General features: G+C 41.6%; 1 protein-coding gene across 7 annotated transcripts in view; it reads left to right on the top strand.

The window, feature by feature from the left end:
- The window catches only part of TEDC1 (tubulin epsilon and delta complex 1), a 93,462-nt gene that overhangs the window by 31,254 nt on the left and 38,777 nt on the right, over positions 1–23,431 (top strand). For all 7 annotated transcript variants that reach the window (XR_012836583.1, XR_012836582.1, XM_075760218.1 and 4 more), the window contains 2 exons: positions 17,121–17,207; positions 19,849–20,061. Coding sequence is in view for 5 of the 7 variants with exons in the window: in XM_075760218.1 (XP_075616333.1) it covers positions 17,121–17,207; positions 19,849–20,061 (300 nt within the window). In the remaining 2 variants the exon portion in view is untranslated. The remainder of the gene's footprint in view (positions 1–17,120; positions 17,208–19,848; positions 20,062–23,431) is intronic.

The following is a 23,431-nucleotide window of genomic DNA, read 5'->3' as shown; positions in this document are numbered from 1 at the left end:
ATGCAGCTGTCTGCCAGATAGACATGCAGAGAAATTCATAGAACTTGGGAATGAATAGCTAATAATTTTGTTTCAGAATTTTGTGAAAAATATTTATACTTGTTGCTCATTAACACATTTTAAAGGGAATTCCTTTGGCTTAAGGATCTAAGGTGCTTGGTAGCAAGTAAATAAGAGCAAACAAATAGTCTGTCTGACTTTGCATACATTATGTATGGTCAATTCCATGTCTATAAAAAATTCAGGTGAGCTTTAGCTCTCCAAGCAGCAGGGATTGGGCGGGATGGGGTAGGACGGTGTGAGCATAGCATTGATCTGCTTTCTTGACTGTTCATGTATCAGGGAAGGAAGCCAATGTACAGTATGTGTATTGCTTCCTTCAGTCAGAAGGGACTCCATAATATCTTACTGGGACATTCAAGGGGTAAATGATCAAGCTGAAAAATAAGTTGATTGTGGATCCTAAATCTTGTGGCAGTTTCCATTTAAAACATCTGTCCCAGATGGCTGTTACAGATGGGTGACACAACAGGTTTATTCTCTGTGAGTAATATCCTATGGTTTGAATTCATGCAAAGCACTAAAGACCTTTGGTTCTTTTCAGAACAAGTATGTTCAGTTTGGGAGCATTAGGAAGTGATAGGCTTTGAATTTTCAAAAATGTTGAACATGCATTTAGTAGTTACTTTGCATGAAATTTGAGTCTTCAGTTTGCGTCGTGTACATGCACATGTGGGCTTGTGCGCTTCTTGCATAAAGTCCTCCTGATCTGCTGAAGTATTTTATCTGCATAGGCCTGTTAAATGGTAAGATCAACCAGTATATTCAGTGCACAAACACCGTGTGAGAGTTTTTGGTCCATTTCCATCCGAGTGCTAGCACTACCTCCTGGAACATATGTGAGGGCAGAGCAGCAAAAGTGAAGTCTGTTATCCAGTACAAGTTATTCAGCCAGTTACTGAATAACTGCTATGGTATTGCATTACCTCAGAAATGGATCCTAAGTTGCGGACCTCCTTGGATGAAAATGGAATAACTATGGCAGGATAATTCCAGCTGCTGTGTGCCAGGCTATATTTGGTGTCCTTGTGCTGGTTGTTTGGGACTTCATGGAACATTCCCGGTGGTGACAGATGCTGCAGGCAGGCGCTAAATGAAAATAAACAGTTAAAACCCTGCTGCTAAGCTTGACACCATGTCACATTACTGATTTGACACAGACCTGTGCTAGTATCTAGTATTTCTATAATCAACCCTGTTGTGGTCTTGTATGGTAGGGGTTAAGGATATGTAACCTTATTTGAATTTCAAAGAGCGTGCTAGGGGACCATCTAATATTTTATGATGTCCTTCCATCTGTTGTACAGGAAGTCCTTGAACCAACACATTTCTCAAAGTGTAGATACCGATAGAAAAAAAAATCACATCCACAGCTGTAGTCCATGATGCTGCTGCGTAGAGGATTAATTCAGGAAGCAAAGGCTTGTACTGCATGCAAATTCCAGAAAAAAGATTTGTTGTGTTCTAAAAAAAAAATGACCTTGAGTTTCAAGGACAAGCTGCTTTCATTGGTATAAATTGTTGTAGATTCATTATCTTCTGTGATGCTCTGGCAACTAATTCTGTTTGATCTGGCACTCAGCTCTTTATATGTTCATTGCTTAATTCCCTTGGTAATAGCCATAGTTCTGCCATTTCTGTCATGGAATGGGATCAGTTTCTCATGTTGTAGCTACTGTTCTAGCTAAGGACAGCTTTGCCTCTTTGTCATCATGTTTCAGTTTCTTGAAAGGAAAAAAGTACTTGAAATTTCTCAAGTGGACCCTGCATAAAAAATTAATACAGCATAAAGTTCAAAAGTAATTACATCAGGGCCTTGTGAGTATATGTGAAAATGTGGGGGTTCTGTCTGAAATCCATCCTTGGCCAGTCTTGACTCCACAGAAATCTTCACGGAGATTCATTTTACTCGGTGTTATGCCAGGTTCTGTGTGAGCTTTTCATAGAAAGATTGTAGCACGAACTAATTCTCAAGGTAGGGAGAGACGGTGCTGCTGTGAATGAGATCAGAAAGGTGGAGAACAATCTTCCCCAAAGGAATACAAATGTCTGTGACACAGTTCTTGCAGCAATAGGGCAGAAGAGACAGCCAAGCCCCAAAGGATCTAAACACAATGAGATTTTTAGATTTACTCTACACACTGCCAGAATAAACTCAGTTTGAATCAGTAGTGACTTCTGACCGTTTACTAAATCTGCTTACAGGGCTTCAGGTGACCGGAATCTTTGGATTCTGGCATTGTTGCATTTTCAGAACAACAAGGAAGCTGATAGATTCTGTAGCAAGAACAATTTTTTTTCTTTCCCTTTTACAGAGCTCTTAAGGTACACGTTTTTCCAATCCAATGCATCAAAATTTCTACCTGTTTTTAAGCAAGTTTGTTTTCATTGACAATTGTTGCTGGGTGCATCTTAAGTTCTTTAATGATCAAATGAGAAGAAGTTCTAGAACTGACCTTTAATAAATTTCAGGGTTCACCAATGAGTTGTATGTTAGACCCATGGACACACATGTTTTGAAAAGGTCAATTATGACAAGTTTTTTTAATTTGCATAATTATGCTCACCACAGCACTTTGAATAAAAATAGCAAATGCTTTGCCCTTTTAAAGTATTCAGGTTTTCCTCTCTTCCTGTCTTTAACTTGCTTTTGCTAAGCCATTCTAACGTTATTCACTGAAGAACACAGGGAACATGGACCGACTGTGTGAGGAGCTGCGGGCTGGGAGTAGATGTAGGGCTCTGGACAGGCAGAGGAAAGGGGTAGGATGGACAGTGAAGAGCCTCTTTGCTCTGGCTCTTGTTCAGGGAAGTCAGGAGCTGGAAGAGACGCCTGGACAAGAGGCCCGCATGAGGGCAGCGGGGAGGCAAGGTGGCTTGGGTGTGAAAGAATTCAGACTGGGTGAAAAGAGACTGAGGCAGGCACTGAAGAGAGGCTGTGGCAGGAGGGGCTGAATATGGACAGAAAGGTCACGACTGGAGAGGAGACTTAGGGCAGGGAGCTGTGAACGGGAGGATGAGTCTGTCTAGAGACTTGAAGCATTGTCTTGCTCCTTGTGGGATTCCAAATAATTTCCTACCTGCAGGACAATGTCATCTCTCTCCAGTGATGTTACAGTGGACAATCAGTAGTCCTGTGGACAACCTACTACTGCTGCTAGTTAGTCTGACCCAAGAGTCTGATCCTGCAGATAAGCAATGGGTGTCTCTGCTGCTGCAGGAGGAGTTTTCAGAAGTATCTTTTTAACAAAACAAAGAAATTAAGCCTAAATTGGAGTAAGTTGATGCAGTATAACAGTACTTTAAATATGTTTATGAGGATATTTTGTCCTAAAACTATTGTATCATTCAGAGTGCAGAGTGCCTTGTTTCTGAGTCAGAGTTGTGATGAAGAAATGGTTGATGAAGGTGAAGAAATAGCAGTAAGAGTGGGAGAGCAGTTGGAAGAAGGGAGCCTTAATAGCTGAGGCAGTGGGGCTTTGTCCTGGAGAGCTGCAATACTTCTCTGCCTCTGGGTTCTCAAGTTCCCCGTGGCAAGTTACTTAAACTAGACTTTCCATGGTGGGCTGCTGATGGAGTGTTTCCCCTTTTTTGTGCGTCCAATTTGATGCTCAGGGATTTGATTTGTGGAAACGTTGCGTTTTCCTAGCTGCTACTGAACTTGGCGGGACCTCTGCTTGGAGCCCCTCAAGAGTTTCAGCAGTGCAGGCAGCATCATCTAGAAATGTCAGATTTAACTCCAGATGATGTAGTGTGTCCTTGCAGCACACTGCTCTGCTGAAGTATTAGGCTGGATCCTAGAGTCAGTGGAGTCATGTGTGTTAATGCAGCCTGGGCCAGCTGCCTGGTTTCTCCCACTAGAGCTGATCAGCTGAGGCAGTGTGCCATGGCTATGTTGGCTCAGGAAACAACTCGATGAAAACTACCTAAAGGATCTCTGCAAGTTGTTGAGTTGCGCTGGGTAGATGTATCCATGAAGTGCTTTATGGTAACTTTTAAATTCTCTGAAAATTGGGTCTCAGAAGTCTCAGTTAAGGCATCCAAAAGAAATGGAAGTATTTTACTTTCATCTCTTTGCTTTCATTTCCCATTTCTAAAACGACAGTAATACTATCATCTCATCTCACATGGGTCATTAGGAAAGATAACTTGTTTATGTGGAAGATAAAAATTCTGCCTTCAGAATGGGATTTGAATGATGTGTGGCAAATAAGTCCATGTCCTCTGAAGAATAAACAGAATAATACGCAATTTAAAAAGAAATAGCTTGTGGAGTGAGCACCAGCCATTCTATGCCCTTGGTGAAGACACATTATGAAGGGAAATATTTTGGTCATGTAATTCTAGACCTTATATACATAGGATGGTCAAATTAGTGTTGTTTAGGCAGCTTGAATTATGTCACTTTTTAACTTTGAATGCTTCACTTTCCAACCTTAGCAGTTATCTTGCTGGATTGTGCATTAAAAGTGTAAAACATACTTACTGCCATGTGCTCTGAACAACACTGCCAGTCAAAGCTAATGCTTTTTTCCCCCCCGTTAAATTAATGTTTTGTGTTGTTGTTCCAGCCACAGTTACTTTAGACATTTTACACGCATGGTAGTCAGATTGGTGAGAACTAACATGGGAGCTAACATATTAATATTGCAGAGGAGAACAGATCTCATAACATACTGAATTATATATAGGGCTCCAGCACCTAAATGCAGAAGGCCTGGAGGCTCACACAAGAAAGCTCAAGGGACCTGAATGATCCAGAGTACTTGATTTTTGGTGGTGGTTGTTCAAAGAAGAAAGAGCAGAGGCTGTAAGGATGGATTTAACATGAAGGTCACCTGCAGGGTCAAACAAAATCTAGCCTCTGTGCTGCTGTATGTCAGGAGCACGTCAGTGATACTCGGCTGGTCTGAGCTGGCTTTCTGACCCTGTCTGAGAGTCCTGTCCTAGACTACTGCTTTCTCCTGATACTGGTGAGCTGAATGATGGAGAAGGAACTGGCTTTAAACCCCCATGGGTTATGTTGGTTGAAAGATTTATTTTTTTTTCTCTCTAGATATCTCTAGTTTGGTCTTTTGGTGGTGTAATGTCAGGAGCAGAGTGCCTGCTGTGGTGCTGTGCACAGTGAAATCTGCTGCACTGGAATGGGTAGAGTTTTAGAGCCTGCAGGGAGGATGGGAAACTGGGAAACCCACATCTTCCTTGGGCATGAGGATGTTCAGCACCATATACTAAAGTATTTTGGTCCTCCTAGCTGGATTGCCTAGATCACCTTCAAAATCCAGGGTGCTTACTACTTGTTGTTTTTCTGGGAGAAGCCTTGGTTGGTTTGAAGCTTGGTACATTGAATGTTATTGAAATTGGAAAAAGCTGTTGTATTTTGTTTCTTCTGGCTGTATATGTGGGAACCTCTCCTTACAATTATTGGAGCAGCAGTGGATACTGTCTTACAAATGGGGTGATTTGGTTGTTATGTATTTCCTGTAGAGTAGGAGAGTGGTTACTGAGAAAACAATTAAAAAATTAAATAAAACCCCCTCTTGTTGATTCAGGTATCATTTTTCCTTCTTGCATTTCATTGCAAGGAAAGAATAAGCACTAAGAAAGCAAAAAAAAAAAAACCCTGTTAGTGACAGCATGTGCTTCCCACCCCATGCTGCGTGGCAGGAAAAAGAATTTTACTCTTGCTTTTTTTTTTTAATGTTTCACTCTATAGAAGGAGAGAGTAGGCTGCCATATCATTTTCCTTCTGAAATACCATAGGCAATTAGTTTTCAGTTAATTTGCTGACATTTATCACATAAAACATGGTTTGCTACAGTAGTTATTAAAACCTCTTGGAAACAATGGATCAGGTACTCATTTGCAAAAATAAGGCAGAACAGATGTAACTCTTGTCATCTGTGTAAAATCAGGAAGAACTACAGAAGTCAAAAGGCTTCAAAGATGCTTTTAGACAATGTCTACTTGTAGCTGAGTTCCTGATCCTTCTTAAGAAAGTGAAAGGCTCTGGCCAGCTGGGCAGTGTAGTAGCAAGAGCAAACAAATTGTGCAAGATAACGTATATTGGTATTTTGAAGGCAGATTCAAGTCGATTTTTAGAAGGGATGACTTTGGGGAAAAAAGTTAAATATAAATGACTTGCCTTTGGATGCTTTGTGTGGTCTGCTGTCGGGGCAGATAGCAGACCAGTTGTCTTGGGTGAGGAATTCCTCTCTGAACTTCCCTGGTTGTCCCTGTTGTGTTGCTGCCCGAGGTTTTACCCCTCCTCTGGAAGCAGTGGGGCTTGGCTTCCAGATTGGGTCTGGAAGATGGACAAGGACAATCCAGAGCCAAGAAGCAGCTGGAGGTCAGGTTGGAAGTTTGGGGTTGATGACAGGAGAAGGGATGAATGGGTACTTGTGGGAGAGTTAATTTGGGGAGGCTGGAGAGGCTGGAAATGTATGGAGTGACTCTTCCTCATGCTGTAAAAAGAAAGAAACCACTGCAGGAGCTAAACTGCTTAAATCTCAAAAGAATGAATATGATCAAAACAATCTCTTCTGTTTCTCCCTTCCTGCAACTGTCTGCAGTGTCAGATGGTTTTCTGCTCATCTGATACCTGCTGTTACTGGCTGGTTCAGTTCCGCCTGCTCAGGGATGGGCACTTTCCACCTCTGCAGCCCTCAGATACTGCTGGTGCTTCCCTTTCAAAGCAGTGGGGAGTATCCCATCCCAGAAGGAGGCAGACATGTAATTAAAGAGCTTTGAGAAAGGCAGATAGGGACACAGAATGTGCCCATGTTTATGTATCACTAAAGGAAAATACTTATAGCCAAGTTGGTTAAAGATGGGCTGGATGGTGTGAGTGGAGAATTGCTTGGGCCACTGAACTCAGATTGGTGTCTGGTTATTAGTGGTATCCATCTGGGATCAGCTTTTTGGGACAGCTGTTTAACATTTTATTCACGACTTGATGGGATGGAGCACACCACCAGCAAGTGTGTGGACAACACCAAATTGGGCATAGCAGTGAATACACTGGAGGGCAGCGCTGCTGTTCAAGGGGACTGAAACGGACTGGAGAAATGAGCTGAGAGGAGCCTCAGGAAGCTCAGTAAAGGCTAGCATGAAGGCCTGCCTCTGGGTGGAATACCCTGTACCGTTGCAAGGTGCTGGAAGCTGACTGCTTAATAAGCAGCTTTGCAAAAAAAACCCCAAACCCCAGCCTGTGGGGGTCTGTTGGACAAAAAGTTGCCCAGGAGCCAGGAGTGTGCCCAGGCAGCAAAGACTGGCAGCATCCTGGGCTGTGTTGGCAGGAGTGCAGCTGGCAGGGCAAAGGGAGGGATCCTGTCCCTCTGGCCAGCGCTTGTGAGACTGAGTGCTAGGTGGCTCGTTTGGGTTCCCCAGCACGAGGACAGTGGCATACAGGAGCAAGTCCAGTAAAGCCAATGAGGTGGCCAGGGCTGGAATGTGGGCCAGGCTCCTCTCAGAGGTGCACTGGGACAGGAAAAGGGGCATCAGACACAAGTTGGAACATGAGAAATTCTGGCCAGATATAAGGGGTAAAGTTGCCATGAGGGTGGTCAAACTCTGGAACAAGATCCTGGAGAAGGGCTGACATATCTGTTGTTGATGTTCAGGGCTTGCTGGACAGAGTCCTGAGCACCTTGCTTTCAGCAGGAGATTATATTAGAGACCTCCAGAGGTCCCTTCCCACCTCCGTGGTTCTGCTCCACAGCTGATGGTGTTAGCATGAGACCAGCTTCTTCAACTGACAGTCATCCAGCTGTGAATCATTTAGTTGTTGAACTCTGTACCTGATTTCACTTTCCCAGTGCCCCTTCTTAGGAAGGATGCTTTATTTTTTTATTACTCCAGACAGTTTTAGTGCTAAAATATTTCTTTAGATATTTTTTAAGCAAGGTGGCCTCTGGCTGCAATTAGTGTCCCATTGGAAGAACTGGCAGCATTATATAGCAACACTAAAGCAAATCATTCTACCTCATGGCATTATTACCTTGATCTGAAAATTTCCCCAGGCTGCAATTTGTCACTAATATTGCCTTCAGCTAAACTTACCCATACAGAAAAAAAAAAAAAGAGTTAATAGAGCTGCAGTTCTGGAGTTGCCATCACCATTTTTTTGGGGATGAGTTATTACTTAGCACATTTTATTGACCAAGCATGTAGAGTTCTTGGTCCTTGAAAAACGATGCAGCGGTTCATCACGGACTCCATAAATTGTTGGACTGTGTAGCAGCAATATCTCAGTCTCCTACACCATCAGAAAGGACAGTATCTCTGAAACACTATAGATACTGCACTGAAGTAGGAACTATGCTATGTGGCTTGACTGATAGGAGCACTTGGTTGTGATTGCCAGTGACAGAAAAACCACTAGGATGATACTGAGTTTCACTGCTGCTTTTGTGCTTTTGCTTGTTTTATGCTGTACTTAACATAATTTGAATGCTGTGACAGTAACAATGACAGTAACATAATATATTATAATTCCACCTGAGACAATGCAACTGGAATTAATAAGCCGGAGAGACAAGGCTGAGGTGCTTTGTCATCAGTTGGCATTGGATAACTTTTTTTTGGTGGAAGTGCTAACAAACCCAGTGATAGGGGCAAGCTGCCCCAGCTCAGGTGATGCTTTGGACCAGCAGAGGGGAGGCCAGGCAGGCTCTGTGGTCCCCTGCAGTGCTACGGAAAAGGTTGTACCAGCATCATATCTGGTGTCTGTAAGCTGAATGATGATATTCCTATTTAGCAGCTGGGTCAGCTGAGGCTGATGTGTAGGGGCGTGTGTGGTGTGAGAGGTGTGTCTGGTCTCCACATTCATATCAAAGTACCCTGGTCATGCTGCCTCTCAACCTTCCTTGGGAGGAGACTTCAGAGAGAGTTGCTTACTTGTTGCCATTCTTTGATGGAGTCTGAAGGGGTCTCATTGGTCCAGCCTAGCAGATCTTAACTGGGGTATTGGGCCCTGAAGGAACAAAATAAGTCTTAGGAAACAATCTTAAGGTGAGGAGCTTTAAAACTCATAACCCATCTCCTGAATTGTGCCTTGAAGCTAACAGTAACCACTAGAGAGTGCAGAGCATCTTTGCTTGTGGAGTCATTACTGTTCTTTTCATTGAAAAGAGAAACCAGTTATCAGCTTCTAGCAGAAAAGGGACTTCAGGCTTGTTACTCTTCTCTGGTGCCAAAATACGGCTATTGATGAAGGCTGAAACTGAAGTGCCCCAGAAGTGCCCCGGAGCTATGATGATCTTGTGATCCCTCACTGTTGTCCTCCATTCACTGCTACATCAAAAAGACACTTAACCCATCCAGAAAGTCAAGCAAAACAGGACCATTGCATTCTCCAGCCTCATGCTTGGTAAGGAAGCGAACTACAGTTAAATTCATATATTGCAATGGCTTTGGTCACAGCTGAACTGTTACTGGAAAGTTGAACTGAAATCTGTTTTTTAAAGTTGAGAATGCAGCTCAGATTGGGAAGAGACTGGTAGAGATTTTTTTATAGCCTTGTAAAATTAAACTTTCTCTGCAATTGGCCCATAATGTTAACTCAGCTCTACTGGCAGGTATTTTTGGTTTGTTTTTTTTTTTTTTAAATAGCCAGGAAGGAAAGGAAATAGAGTTATAAATCAGCTGTTACTCATGCTTTGCAAGTGGCTTTGGATTTGTGATCCTTTTTAAATATGTTTGTCACTTAATTTAAAGGACTGTGTTAAGAGACTAGGAAGAGAAATGAATTGACATAAGGGAGACTGTAGCAGACTTTAAATCAGTAGTTTCTCTAGTCAGTAATGCATATTTTAAAATGTATGAAAATACCTGCACACATGATAGGCTATGATGACTTTTCAAAAAGCAGCTAGACTGGGAGAAATGGTATTCATATCAAGTTAGCAAGCTTAGACTAATCTGCATATCAAATAACTTTTTAAATTCATTGTTTAACTAACACGAACATCTGTGATAATTCTGTGTGCTGTTGGGTCTCCAATGGTGGAAGCCATTCTTCTTTATGTTCCTTTTTCTGTCTTTGGGTGAGAGCTAGATTTTATCTAACATAACTTTTTTTGGTGCTTAGAGGTTGCGTTTCTGTAGCTGTGGATGCTGTACATGCCAGTCCTAGTCATGGTGTACGTCTGCTGGTGCCCGGGGAGTGCAGGTGAAGCCATGCAGCTCCATCCCTATGAGCTGTCCCTTGAAGCTGAACTGAGGAAGCCCTGGATGTCACTGCTCATCCAATCCTAGGTTAAGGACGACCTGGTCCTTACAGGCCAGTGGGCAAAGAAGGTGGCAGGGAGCTGGTAGGCGCCTGTGGAAAGGTCTGCATGAGGCAGGCAGTTCCCTTGAGCCTCCGAGCCCCTGTTCTTCCAGGGAGCAGATGGGGAGGGAGAAGGAGGCTCAGGAGCCTTATATGGCCTTTGGGACTGGCAGCCTGTGGTGTGCTCTGTTGAGAATAGATGAACCGATACGGAAAAGCACCCGCAGGAGGGTAAGACATCACTTGTGCACAAGTTGTGCTACCTAGCCCGTTATTTTGAAGAGAATGTACTGAAGCTTAAGGGAAGGAAAAAAGCCAACCCCTTGGCTTAGTAGGTGTTTGCAATACAGACTGATTTAAAAAAAAAGGCATTTCTTTAGCCGCTTTGTATAAAGATAGTGTTTTTGTCTATTCACTGCCAAATGCAGGATAAGGATGTCAAGGAAGGACACAGTAGGTGGATATAATAATCTGGTGGCAAGGATGAATGGGATAATTAAGGGGGGAAGGGTAAAACCTAAAAGGTTAGTTCCCCTGCTGAAGTTAGTAGTCATAACATGCACACAAAGGAAAGGAAATGCTCCGCTTATGACTAGCGCTTCTTCATGGTGTGGTAACATCCAGTGTGGAAACACAGAAACCTGTTCAGAAGTTCAGAATACTGTTCAGAAGTGTAGCATCAGTTCTGAATTCAGATGAGTATAAAAGCAAATTAGAAATTGCTTGTTCCTGTTGATTTCTATGTGTGTTTTTGTGTTCTGTTAAAAATGTAGGAAAGTGGGCAAGTATATGGAGGAGAAAAAAAGAAAAAACTCAGTATGGGTAATGCTTTGTTCTGTGTACAGAAACAGTCTGAATAAAACCAGATGAATAATGGCCTTTTTTTTTTTTGATACCAGCTACATGGAGGTTCTAGTTGGCAGTATAATATGAACAGCTGTCAGGCAGTACTGTGATACAATTTGGTGCTTTTCTTTGAAATCCTCTGACTGAGATTTCTCTAAAGTAAATTGTGATTTTTGGTACCTACTGGATGTGCTTTAACTGAGCATATATTGAGCTAAAGGTACTTAGTACTGCCTGAAAATTTGGCTCTTGAGGTATGCCATTAGGCACCCAAAATCAGTGGTACTTTTAGGTAGGAAAATGTGTACCATTTCCATTCTCATTCACCTTGATCTTGGCTGTTAAAGTATAAAACTTGCACTTCAGTTGTCTTTTTCCTGATCTTTTTTCCCTGTTTTAATATGTGCCATTTCCACAGGGAAGAATGCAAACCGGTCCATTCATTGACCCGTTCGCCTGCAAATTAATGTCGTTGTTAGTACATCCCAGTTCATTGCCTAGCAATGTGAGCGCTGTAGTACAATTTTTATGTGCCAAATGCCTCATTTTGTTTGCTTTAAATTCCATTTTCTTTCAGTTTCATTTTAAACAGCTGTTTTCTAAATCCCTCCACAAATAGCAATTATGTTTTATAATGATGATCTTTGTCACTTAAGTTTTTAACTAGTGGTTTGATTCCCTGCTCTCAGCAATGTAAAACTGAGCTCAATTGAAATTTGAGTCGTGGTGGTATAAAACTGGTGTTGGTGAGTAGAAAAGTCACATATTTTGGTTTAGGTGTTGGAGGTTTTGCACACATCCAGGCATCTGGAATTACACTTCTCTATCAAAGCTGCTGGGTTTTGTATTTTATGTATTTTATCATCTGCAGAAGATCCGTGTTTTCTCTTACAGTCTGGACCACAGGGGAAAAATAAAAAAAGTGCCATTACAATTTCAAAAGCAGTGATGGTCAGCAGATGCAGAAATACTTGCTTCCCCATCCCTGCTAGTGTTTTGTTCAAGGTCCTTATGGGGTCCACAGCTGGTGGTTGGAGAAGTTCTGATCTACTTTTGTCATCCAGGAGCCTTTCTGATCTACCCGCCTTGCCATGGCTGGGCTGCACGCAGGCTTTCTCCTGCTCTGTCTCACCCCTCAGCGCTATTTCGCAGGCAAAGAAATGACTACTTGAGTAGATCTTTATTTGCCTTGTGGCTAGAGGCTGCTTATCGGTCTGTTGGTTTTAGCTCTTCAGCTGCTTGTACTTCACACTACTCCAGTGTGACTTTCTACTTTTCAGGCCTATTTATTTTCACTTCAGCCTTCAAGGGATATAGGGGAATGTCTTAAATCAGCTCTGCTTCTGGAGAAATTGCAATGTGGAACTGAATCTTGGAGCACTGAGTGTGTCCACCTACAGTGTTGTTTTTTGTCCCAGCCTCAGACGTTTATGGTATCAAGATTTTCTCTGGTTTTTGGGTGAGGGAGGTCTCAAAACTTAGCCCTGCTAAAGTGCAATTTGGGCAGTATGTGCCATTTAAAACCAACTATCATCCAGCTAACAGCCTGCCTGCTGAGAGGTGCTCGTTTGCCAAGATTTGCTTGGTTTTTTGGTAAGGGAGTTTTGTACTGGTTGAAGCTGTGTTGTAATTTCTCTCACCTGGTGCTCGGTTAGGTCTCTAAAGCCTTAATCCCAGTTATGGTTTACTTCTGGTAATGTAAATTTTGTAACATTTTCATGAATGTTTACCCCTTTGTGTGTTTTGGAAGGAACTTCTCCATTTTTCTCCTCTCCCACAGTTCTTAAATATTCAGTAGTAGTATTTGGATTACCAAAATACAAGTTGAATAAAGCTATTTCCTATTAAGCAAATAAAAGTATGAAATAGTCTCTTGATACTTCCCCATATAGGCTTTCATACGAAGCCAACCCTGTCTCGAGTCTTTAGTCATACTTTTGAGATCTTGGCATTTGGAGTGAATTTTGCAGTGGTCTGGAGTCCAGTGCAAGTTTTCTGTCTACAGTCATACATGAATAGGTGATGAATCAGCAGTATTTTGTCTCTGAGCCAAGAAACATAATTTATTGCTGAAAGACCATTTTTTGTCTGTCTAACAATAGGATAATTTTCTGAATATTTAGGCAGAGCAATTTTTGATTAAAAATACTTTTGCCACTGATATGGTAGTTGAATTGTGATCTGTGGGCATCAGAGATTAAATACTTGTTGAGGGAGCTCTCTGGAACTGACACTGTGAAAAGGATGCATTATGCTGCAAATTATTAAATACTGATTTCTGTCACACTCTGCAGGCATCAATGAATTTAGCAATGTGCTAGTAAATAATATGAAAAAGATTAATATCTCAAGAGAAAAAAGTAATTACAAATACGTTTAATGATTTTGGTGCAAGTTAGATTTGTGGATATCAGAGGACTCAGCTTTGGCCTCCTGTTGAGTAACCAAAACCACCTAGATGCTGTTGTCACCTAGGACTTCTGCAGCTGAAGTTCCCAAAGTTTCCCAAGTTCCAGAAAAACGTAGTTTTCCGAGCCGTGTTGGATGCGGGATGTTTGGCTTTGGAGATCACAGCCACGTGTCAGAGGAAGCAAGGCTTGTTCTTTACAGAGTTTGATTTCTTCTGCGTCGCTCTGAGGGTTCCTGGCAGCCTGCTCTGAGACAGCTCAGTTAAGCACAGTTTAGCTTCTATAGCAAAGCTGTTGCTTGCAAGTCGTTTGCACCAGTGGTGATTTCTTTACAATGATTTTAGAGAAGTTGTTACTGCAAAGTGTTTGCTCTCAGCATTCATTATGGAATTTACTTCTCCACAGAGATTAGCAATTTGAATTTGTCATTACTTTTTCTCTGTGAGTATTCTAAAGCAATAACTTCTTCCAGAAGAATGAAGGAAATGGATTTCATTGTCTTAATTTTGTGTAGAGGGAAAAACAATTTTCATACGTTATTCCTAAGCATCACTTAGATATCCATGTGAGGCATATTTTTTACTTGCTGCTTCACTTTGTTCATGAGACAAAATTAATGCTCTTCTGCAGATGTTAGTCTTTAAATTTCATTAGGAGGCATGACAACATCTGGGTCCTTGGGTCAATGAAAATGAGCAGACAGTTTTAGGTGCAGCTTGTGAGTTTGTCTTAAATTTTGAGAGGTTTATGTAGCAGCAGAAGTGGAACTGCTCATTGCATATAAAGGCACGTCTGTGTGAATTGTTCTTGGTACTAAATGAATAAGGAAAGGTACTGTATTTGGGGAAAATGCAGAGGTACAAGTCGGGCTTTGGTTTCCACAATCGCAAATACAGCTGAAATGACTGCGATGAGTGACCTAAGAAAATGTATGCGCTTGACATCAAAGTCACAAAATGAGTAGCTTAGTTAAAGAAACGTAGATGCTCATGAGAAGCTTGAGTAAAGGATGAGGTTGGGGGAAATAAGCTGACTGATACAGATAGCTGTTCATTTGCTAAGTGCAGGTATGTCTGAGTGAAAGCCTGTCACTCCTGGGTCATGTGGAGACTGTCCTTGTGACCAAATTCATGGCATGCAGACATACAATCCGTTGTCCTGACCCTGCCTTGAACATTTATTTGTTTTTTATGGTTTTTGCTACGGTATCTCAAGGATATTTGTAGTACATTAGTTTTTATTGTGTTCTGCTTTATTCTCCAATAACATCAGAGTCTTGCAAGGCTCATATAAAGGATGGCAAAGGGTATTGGCATCCAGGAACAGTGCCTTCAGTCCCTTGGGGCAGAAACTCAAATGTTGGCTATTGCAGGCTGCCTAACACTGTCATGGCCTGCTCCAGCGAGGTTGAAAACTGTCCTCCTAGGATGAGCGCTGTAGTTGTCCCATTACTGATTTATGGCTTAAACAATCTAGCACACAGTTGCTGGCCTGATATTTCTGACAGTGGTAATACCTTAGTGAAAGCGAGAATGCGATAAATAGGTGAGTCAGATGAATGCTTTCAAATGAGCTGTTCAAGTTTGGCATGACAAATGGAGCAGTTTAAAAAAAAAAAGGGGGGAACACACCCAAAAAAACCCCGAAATGCAAAAGATCCTGAAGGACTTGAGATTAGGAGACAACTCAGGAAGCCTTGGTTGTTGTCAAGGTCAGTTAACTCTAACAGATCATTTTACAGGTTTGGTGAAGTTTCAGAACTATATTCTTTCAGTGGTGGTGTGAAAGCAAGTGGCATATGGCTTTTTTTTAACATTCAGGAGCTCCTCTAGTGAGACTAAAACTAAGCATGATGACTGTGTATTTACTAAGATTTTTTTTTTTGAAGGCTTAAAATGAAAAGCTCCCCATTGCAACCTTCAGCCCTCTCTAGCTGTCACAAGACGGGTTCATAACTACAATCACATACAGCTCATGACCACATTACAAAGTTACTTTAAAATCAAGTAACTTAGCTGTTGCCTGAATATTTAATCAACTTTTTGGCTGGGTTATATTGCCAGCATCAGATCCCATAATGTAAGCCATTTGTGCTTTAGATACACCTATAAAAAAAGGAGGCAGAAACCCATTGTTCCACCTTTCATATACCAGCTGAGCTTGAGACTAGCAGAGTCGTTAAATGTAATGCCAAGTGTCAGTTGTGTGAACAAATCAAATGCGTAATAATTGTATTTTGGATCCAGCAGTGTTTTGGAGCAAACTGCTCATAATTTCTAGCAGTTACTCTTCCAAAGTGCGTTCCTTTCTTTGGTTTATTGTCAAGTTATATCTGCAGAATAGAACTGCAAAGTCAACTCATGCTTAGCAGTTCCTTAAATTATATGTTAGGTAGTAAGTAACTAAACCCAACAAAGCTAGCAGAAGATAGTTACCTATATAAGGTGGGTTTAACTGGTGCTGATCTGGTCTTTATCATTCTCTTTGAGACCACGTACTGTTTGTGTGTCATCTTAAAAAGTTGCTTTTGGCATCAGATTGGTGTTAAAATTGTTCATTTCAAATATATGGCCAGTACTGAAATTGTTAAAGCTGGTAAGCTCTGATTTATACCTAATTTGTTCGTATGTTCTTTCCAAGAACTTTTGTTTTACTGATACATAAATATTTAGTCTTGGAATGTCTCTTTATACCTGTGTGCATACATGTGTGTTATGTATATATTTGTGAAAAATTTGTAATTTGTACAGCTAGAACATAACCTCTCTCAAGTGCTCTCAGGTAAGGGAGTGATTCCTCATGCAGCAGATCAGACAATTTATAAAATACATAACATTTTTAGATGGAGTTCTTCCATGCTATTTTGGAGCATCAGAGATCATCTCAGTTTGAGTGATTTGAATAAGGGATGAAATGTTTTGGGAGGAGACAGAGAGGACTGGAGATAGTAGAGTTCTGAGTTTTCTCCAGGTGTGGGAGCAGCATGGGAAGGAGATAACATTGGGCTAGTAGCGGTACCTGTGTATCTTATCGAATGTGAGGAGACCCAGTCAAAGACCAGCTGTGTAAGTTTTAGCTAAGAAGAGGCAGTACATGGCCTGGAAGAGAAGAAGGTGTTCAGACCTTACAGCCTTGATAAATAGGAGTGGATGGATGGATGGATGAAAAAAATACTCTTGGAGAAACATAACTTATTTTGGTAGTCATGAAGTGTAGAAGATTTAAAGATGATCATGCATCTAGGCCTAATATATCAGAATTATGGCCCTTTGATCCCTAAAAACAATATGGAAACTCACATTTATATATGTAAAAGCTGAGGGTATTTGTACATGTGGGATGAGGAGTTAATCAGTGATGCTGGGAAAAGTGATACACATCATTTCCGCAGCTGGTTTTACAATGTTCTTGTAAAGTAACCCACTGTTTTCCCATGTACCACCGACACTCTTTTTGTAATTTAGACCAAACATTTCATTTAGTTCACAAGTGACCAATGTTACCTGATTTTCTTTCTTTTGTCTCCTTTCCTTTAGCTGTTACAGCTTCTGGAGTCTGAAACCATGCAACTAGAAGCCTTTCTGGAGTGGAAGCAACTGGAACCAGTTTATTGGCACTGGATGGTAATAAATCAAACTAATTTCAAAGGGTGCGGCTTTCTTGCCTCTAACAAATAGCTGACCGCTTCCAAAGACCCCTTCCTACAACAATAAATACTGCAAACCAACTGTTCAACAGCACTTGAGAAGGGAAAAAAGTCTTTGGTAAAGTAAGGAGTGTTTTCTTGCTTCTCGTTCATCCCTCTGTTTTTCTTGAGTAAGACTCACCCAGCTAAGCTGAGGAATTGCAGGGCAGAGTGGCAGAATTTCATACAGTTAACACAAATGAAAATGTCTGATCTTCATCTCTTTAATGTTTTTTAAACGTGGCAATCGTACATTTTGTTAAAATTAAATGTCGTTTCAGAAGAGGGCCTCTAAGCTTTATTGCGGACTTGAGAACAACTAAATTTGCAAGCAGCTGATATTGAAAACAACTTTACTTTTTCCAGCCAAATAATGTGTTGAAATTGCTGATTTCCCCTTGAACTGTGTTGAATGATCATAAGAAAATCAATAGGCCTTTCTCTCTGCATCTTACGATTTCTCAAGTGAGTGTAAACGTTACCATCCATCTTGCTTCTCTCTACAACTTTTGCCCATTCACAGTTGCTGAAAATAATTCTTTAGAGCACCACATTAACCATATGAGTTTACAAAATCTTGAGAATCAGTGACCTGACTGTTAATTGCCCATATGCCTTGTTCTACACTAAAAGCAAGACAAAGGAGTGTAAAATTGTCACCTGTCTTGAAGAATACTTCCAGTGCAAAGCCATTTGGATTGCCGTTAGTTATACAATGGTTTTTGCTTTACATGTCTATTATCATAGGGTTGTTTGGAAAGCATCAGCACTAGCAGAACATGTTCATGCATTGCTGATGTGATGGATGGGATTATTCTTGCATAGCTACTGCCAGGTCTTCTGAAGGTTGTGGGCCGGAGCATGACAGACCCTGACATAACTACAGCAACTGGAGTGACTGCAGTAATGTTGCTTTAAAATCCTATCATTTAATTAATTTCAAATTAAAAACCCAACCAACACACACACCAAAAAAAAAAAAAAAAAGGAAAATACCTCCAACAAAACCAGAAAAGCTTTGTTTTATTTCCATGCAGTTTGTTAGCCCGTTAGTGCCCAGAGCATGTTGGTATTGTCATGAGCTGGGCCTTTGGTCAGCATGAGCTGCTGGCCTCAGCATGGCATTGTGCCAGCTTGCAGTGCTGATGCTCACTGAGAAAGGAGGTTTTGTAGAATATCTTTTGCCATTCTTAGCTATCTTACAATATTTTTTCTTGTATGAGCCTAAAAATCTCTTGCTGTGAATTAAGCCAGAGTTTTTAACCTACCTGCAGAGAAGAGAGAGAAAGAGGGGGAGAAAAACTCCCATCCTCTTCATAGCAATCTTTCATATAAGTGAAGGCTGTTAGCATGTCACTGCCTTCCCAGTCTGGTTGCTAGCCTAAACAAAATTGGTTCTCTTAACGTCCCCTTGTAGGCCATTCCCTCAAACTTCTGATGGTTGTTGCTGCTCTCATGTGGGATTTTCCTTCCCATTTGTCTATGTTTAACTTCAGGTGCCTCACCCGTACACCAGTGTTAGCGGTCAGCGCTCTTCTATCACGGAGACTTGTGTTTATACTTTCTAAAATGGTACTTGACTTTAACAGTATGACATCGGTGACTTCTGTTTTTTTTGGCATCTCTTCCAGCAGTGTTGCTGCTGAGCCAGTAATTACGCATTTGGTTTTTCCTTGCCTGTGTGTAGACTGTGCTGCTCAACTACTGAATTTCCTCTCACTGTTTTCAAATTCTCCAATTCTGAAAGATAATTTTGAATGCAAATTACATCCTTAAAAGAGATTTTGACCTCTCCTATTTAATGTCTTTTTTGATAACAGTATGGAAATAAATATCTAATACTCTTTGAGTGAGGAGGCCTGGATCCTTTAGTTATGCTGTGCAACCCTGGTTTGAAAACTGTGTTTCTACATAATCTGTGTACCACGGTGTATAGGTACATGCATTTCAAGGACTCTGAAGTTATTTGGTATTTTTTTTTCAGTATTTCAAATACCATTTGCTATCTCTGAAGGCAGTTGCAGAATTAATTCCAGAACCAGCCAGGTGGTCATGGTCAAGTAGAGCTGACAGGGCTCCTGACCAGCCTGGAGCAGGGAACTCCACAAGTTGAGGAACCCCAAGAGTTTTACATGGGCACAAGTGATCCTGTGGGTGTTACAACTTACTGTGCCACATAGCAGATGGGGCTCTCCTGAACAGTGTAAGCATGAATCTCCATCCCGGTCATCACTTTGTTACAAAAAGCCACTGAAGTACATCCAACCTTGGAGTTTGAGGGGAAGGGGCATACCTAGGGGAGTGTTACGTTATGCTTTAGTGCAGTGGAGAGTAGCTCACAGTGTGCAGTGCTTTCTAAACTAAGCTAGGTTAGTAACATAAGTCTTCTGTTAATTTAGAAATACGTTGTAGTGAACTGAGGAGTTTATCTCTTAAAATAACTCTGCAATTCTGGAGCAACTGTGTACTGAGATGGCAGCAGTGAATTCCTAGTAGGTATGAATTACCAGGAAGATGTTGGGGGGAGACGACTCATTTTAGCTCCTTCTGAAAAGTAACTTTTACTGTTTTTACTTTAGGAAACTGTGTTAGATAATATGGCTGAAGAGGGAAATGTATGCAAGTCCTGGGATGCTCACGTGGAGAAAAACGGGCTGCCAAAGGTGACCTCAGGCTGCCCCTGGGCTGACAGTCAGACTGGGCAAATTGACAGACTATCCAGAGATCTAATGACTCTCCGTGACCGACTGCATGAGCTTGTAACTCACCGAAAGGCTGCATGGTGTGAGAAGGTAAGGCTTTGGGTGGCATTATTGATTATTGGAGACTTCTAAGATCCCATGTTTTTCAGCTGTCTTGCGATGGCCCATCCTAGGGCAGCCTCCCTGTTGCTGCTCTGTGTCAACCTTGCTGCAATCTTGCTGTCAGATCTACAGTTACTTGTCTGTTTATGCCCACAGCATGCCAGGTGCTCTTTCAAACACAAAGTAAGCATCTGTCTCAGAGAGACAGCATGCTAAAACAAAATAAGTGTTCTTTTGGAAGGGAAGGCATCAAAGGATAGGGGTTGCAGAGGAGAGAAGAGAACAGGAGGAAATTATGGCAGCCCCCGGAGGGGATAGAGGCAGCAGGTTGAAAGCATCAGTAATGGTTATAGTGAGAAAAATAAAGATAGGTATCTGCAGGGAAAGGAGGGTGGGAGAGGCCAGAGCTTGTCATCTTTCACTGAGTTAGTAGTCTTTGAAATGTCTGGTGGGGGAAGGAATAAGAAGGATTTGAAACCTGTGAAGTGAGAGAAGGGACTAAGCACAAGATTTGGTGGAAGAACAGACTGGCTGTGGGAGGCTGGCTGCGGAGGAGAGCAGGTGATATGAAGGAAGTGTACATGGTATTCACTCCCATAGGGATGGGGAGACACTGGGAAGCACCCGAAGGCGGTGGTGGGGCATAAATAAAGGATCTGTTAATGTAGATGTAGAAGGTGAATCTGAATATTAACATGCTATCAGAAGGAGAAGATACGATGAAGATGCAGACATAAAAACTAGTCATTTTTTTCAGGCATCAAGAGGAAAGAAGGATACCAGAGAATCTATGAAACTCATAGAAGTGAAGGAAACGGTTGAGGCAGAAGGAGTAGTAACAAAAACTCTGTATCATTGTTTTGTGTCTGTGTTAACTCAGGAGAAGGGGTTTTTGTGCTTGTGGTTTGTTGGTTGTTTTTTTAGAGTGAGGTGTTGGTAGACAGGATTATAGATCAGCTGACAAAATGAATAGTATCAGGTTGTCAGATCAAGAGGTATTTACCCAAGAGTTAAAAGGGTCTGGCATGGAAAAAGTGTGTGGAGAGCTAACTACACTCCCTTCCACTGTAATGACAAGAAACCAGTTAGGATCAGTTGGATAGGGACAGGCACAAGGAGCTGCTACTTCACACAGAATGTGGAACTTCTTCCCACAGGGCACTGTGGATATCAACAGTGTGCATGGACTCAAAATCTGTCGGACGTGTTCTTGGAAGATTAAATCAAAGACTTTTAAATATACAGATACAAATTACAAGCTTAGGAAGTTGTAGGAGTACAAATGATTGCAGACTAGGGGAATATTCTGAGGAAGTATCTTCATATATTTGCCTTTGTCTTAGTCTTCTGTAGGCACTTGCTGTCCATCACTGTCAGTGATGGGGTACTGGACTAGGCAGGTCTCTAGCGTCATCAGATTTCGTTCCTTTTCTGGCAAAACGGACTTGACTGTTGCAGGACAACTCAGACCTTGAATTCTAAAAATAAAATTTCCAATGCATGATTTCCAAAGCAAGATATACACTGACTTCTCTTATATATAACAATATGTATGCTGTTACAGTGTGACTTTATATAATATTAATCTTTTTAATGCTTAAATTTGGAAATTAAGTCCAAAGGATTAACCAATGTGTTCTTCATTGTACTTTGAAATAGATGCACTGATTGCATTTGAAGGATGGTTGGTCAAGTTCCAGCGTTTCTGAGATTTGGTGAATGTTACATGAGTTTGACTGTGGGAAACAAATGGAGTGCATCTTAGTGTGCTGTTAAAAGGATGGTTTATCACAAGTGCCTCCTCTTCTACATGCCCTGGAACAGAATTATTTTGTAATGCTACACGACAACATTTTTTGGGATGCTGGGGGTCAGATGACTCTCCATCAATCCTCTTTATAGCAACCCTTCCTTTGAACAGCATTGCTGCTTATGTGATGCTTTCTGCCTGTAGTTTGTCTTTTTTCCCTTTTTTCCCCACAGTCAGGATGCTTGCTGAATGCAGGCTCTTCTGTCAATTGTATGTTTCTGCCCTCTTCAGTATTTTCCCTGGAGAAATAAGCTTATCAAATCTTTCCTTCTATATTATTTTTTTAGTCAAATAAAGAGAAGATACAGCAGTAGCTAAAGTGGTCATTATCTCTAACTTTGTATCTAGCGATACTGAGACATCTGGAAATTATCTTGGCGCTCACAAGCATGCCCGGCTGAGGGACAGTACAGTTTATTATAGCTCTGGTGCCCACTACCTTGTACATCACAAAAAATGTGATAATCCACAGAATAATTATGTCTGTTGTTACCAGTAGACTTGATGTCTGTGCCAGGCAGTAGAGTAGAAACTGTTCTGAACAAAAGAATTGAGGACACATGATTAAATGTGATATACTGCAGAAGAGACAGCACAGTTTTTGCAGAGAGGAATCATGAATCTAAAATCCGTTGGAGCTCTTTGAAGGGACCAGTGAGCATGCGGGCAAGGGAGGTCGGATTGACGTTGTTTAATTGCATTTACAAATGGCATTTGATAAAGTCAAAGATTCCCAACAAAACTAAACTGCCCATGTGGCTGCCTCTTTCACCCTTGAGCAAACAGCAGAGCAGGAAGCGGAGATGAGGTGGCTGTGATGGGTTTGCAGAGGTGGTCACCGGTGGAGCAACACGGCCCCGTCCCGCTAAGTGTGTGGGTAACTGTTCTGGAAAGGGAGGTGGAGAGCGAGGTGCCCAGGTGGAGAGGTGAGACTAAATCCCTGAGAGCACGTGAAGGACAATGGCAAAGGATTGTTGAGGGTCCTTGTACCGAGTAGCGAAGGGGTAAAATGTCAGATAAAATTGCATGGAGATGGATCTGAAGGGTGAATCATAACTTTACGTGTGTTTTTTCTGATCTGACTGTCACGGCATGTGAATGAGCTCTTGGGCTTATAACAATAGTTCTGTGATGGTGTCAGTGGTCAGAAATAGTAAACTGAATCCTAAGGATTGTTAGGAAAGCAGAAGAAAGCAAAACTGAGTATCTTCCTATCTGTTCCTTGAATGCCGTGTGCAGTTCTGGTCCCAGTCATAACTTAAAAAAAAGTGGGTGAGCTGAAAAGGCATAGGGAGGGGAAGCGGTGGTGACCCAAGTTATGAAAGGGTTTCTCTGCGAGGAATTTTTCCTAGTGCAAGGAGCCCTAGCCTAGGTGAGGAGAGAATGAAGAGAGGTACCGCACTGGAGCGGGAGGAAATGTTTTTTTCTGTTCTTCTGATGTTCCTTGGTTTTTATGATGTGTGAACCTAGAGGGAATTACTGGACAAATTAATGGAGAAAAAAAATCATTGTTAAGCAAGGAATATGGAATGTCTGGAAAATTTGAAA

The sequence above is a fragment of the Balearica regulorum genome, chromosome 8 (genome assembly GCF_011004875.1).
Source record: "Balearica regulorum gibbericeps isolate bBalReg1 chromosome 8, bBalReg1.pri, whole genome shotgun sequence".
NCBI lineage: Eukaryota > Metazoa > Chordata > Aves > Gruiformes > Gruidae > Balearica > Balearica regulorum.
Note: the sequence above shows the minus strand (reverse complement) of the source record. Positions and strands in the feature narration are given on the sequence as shown.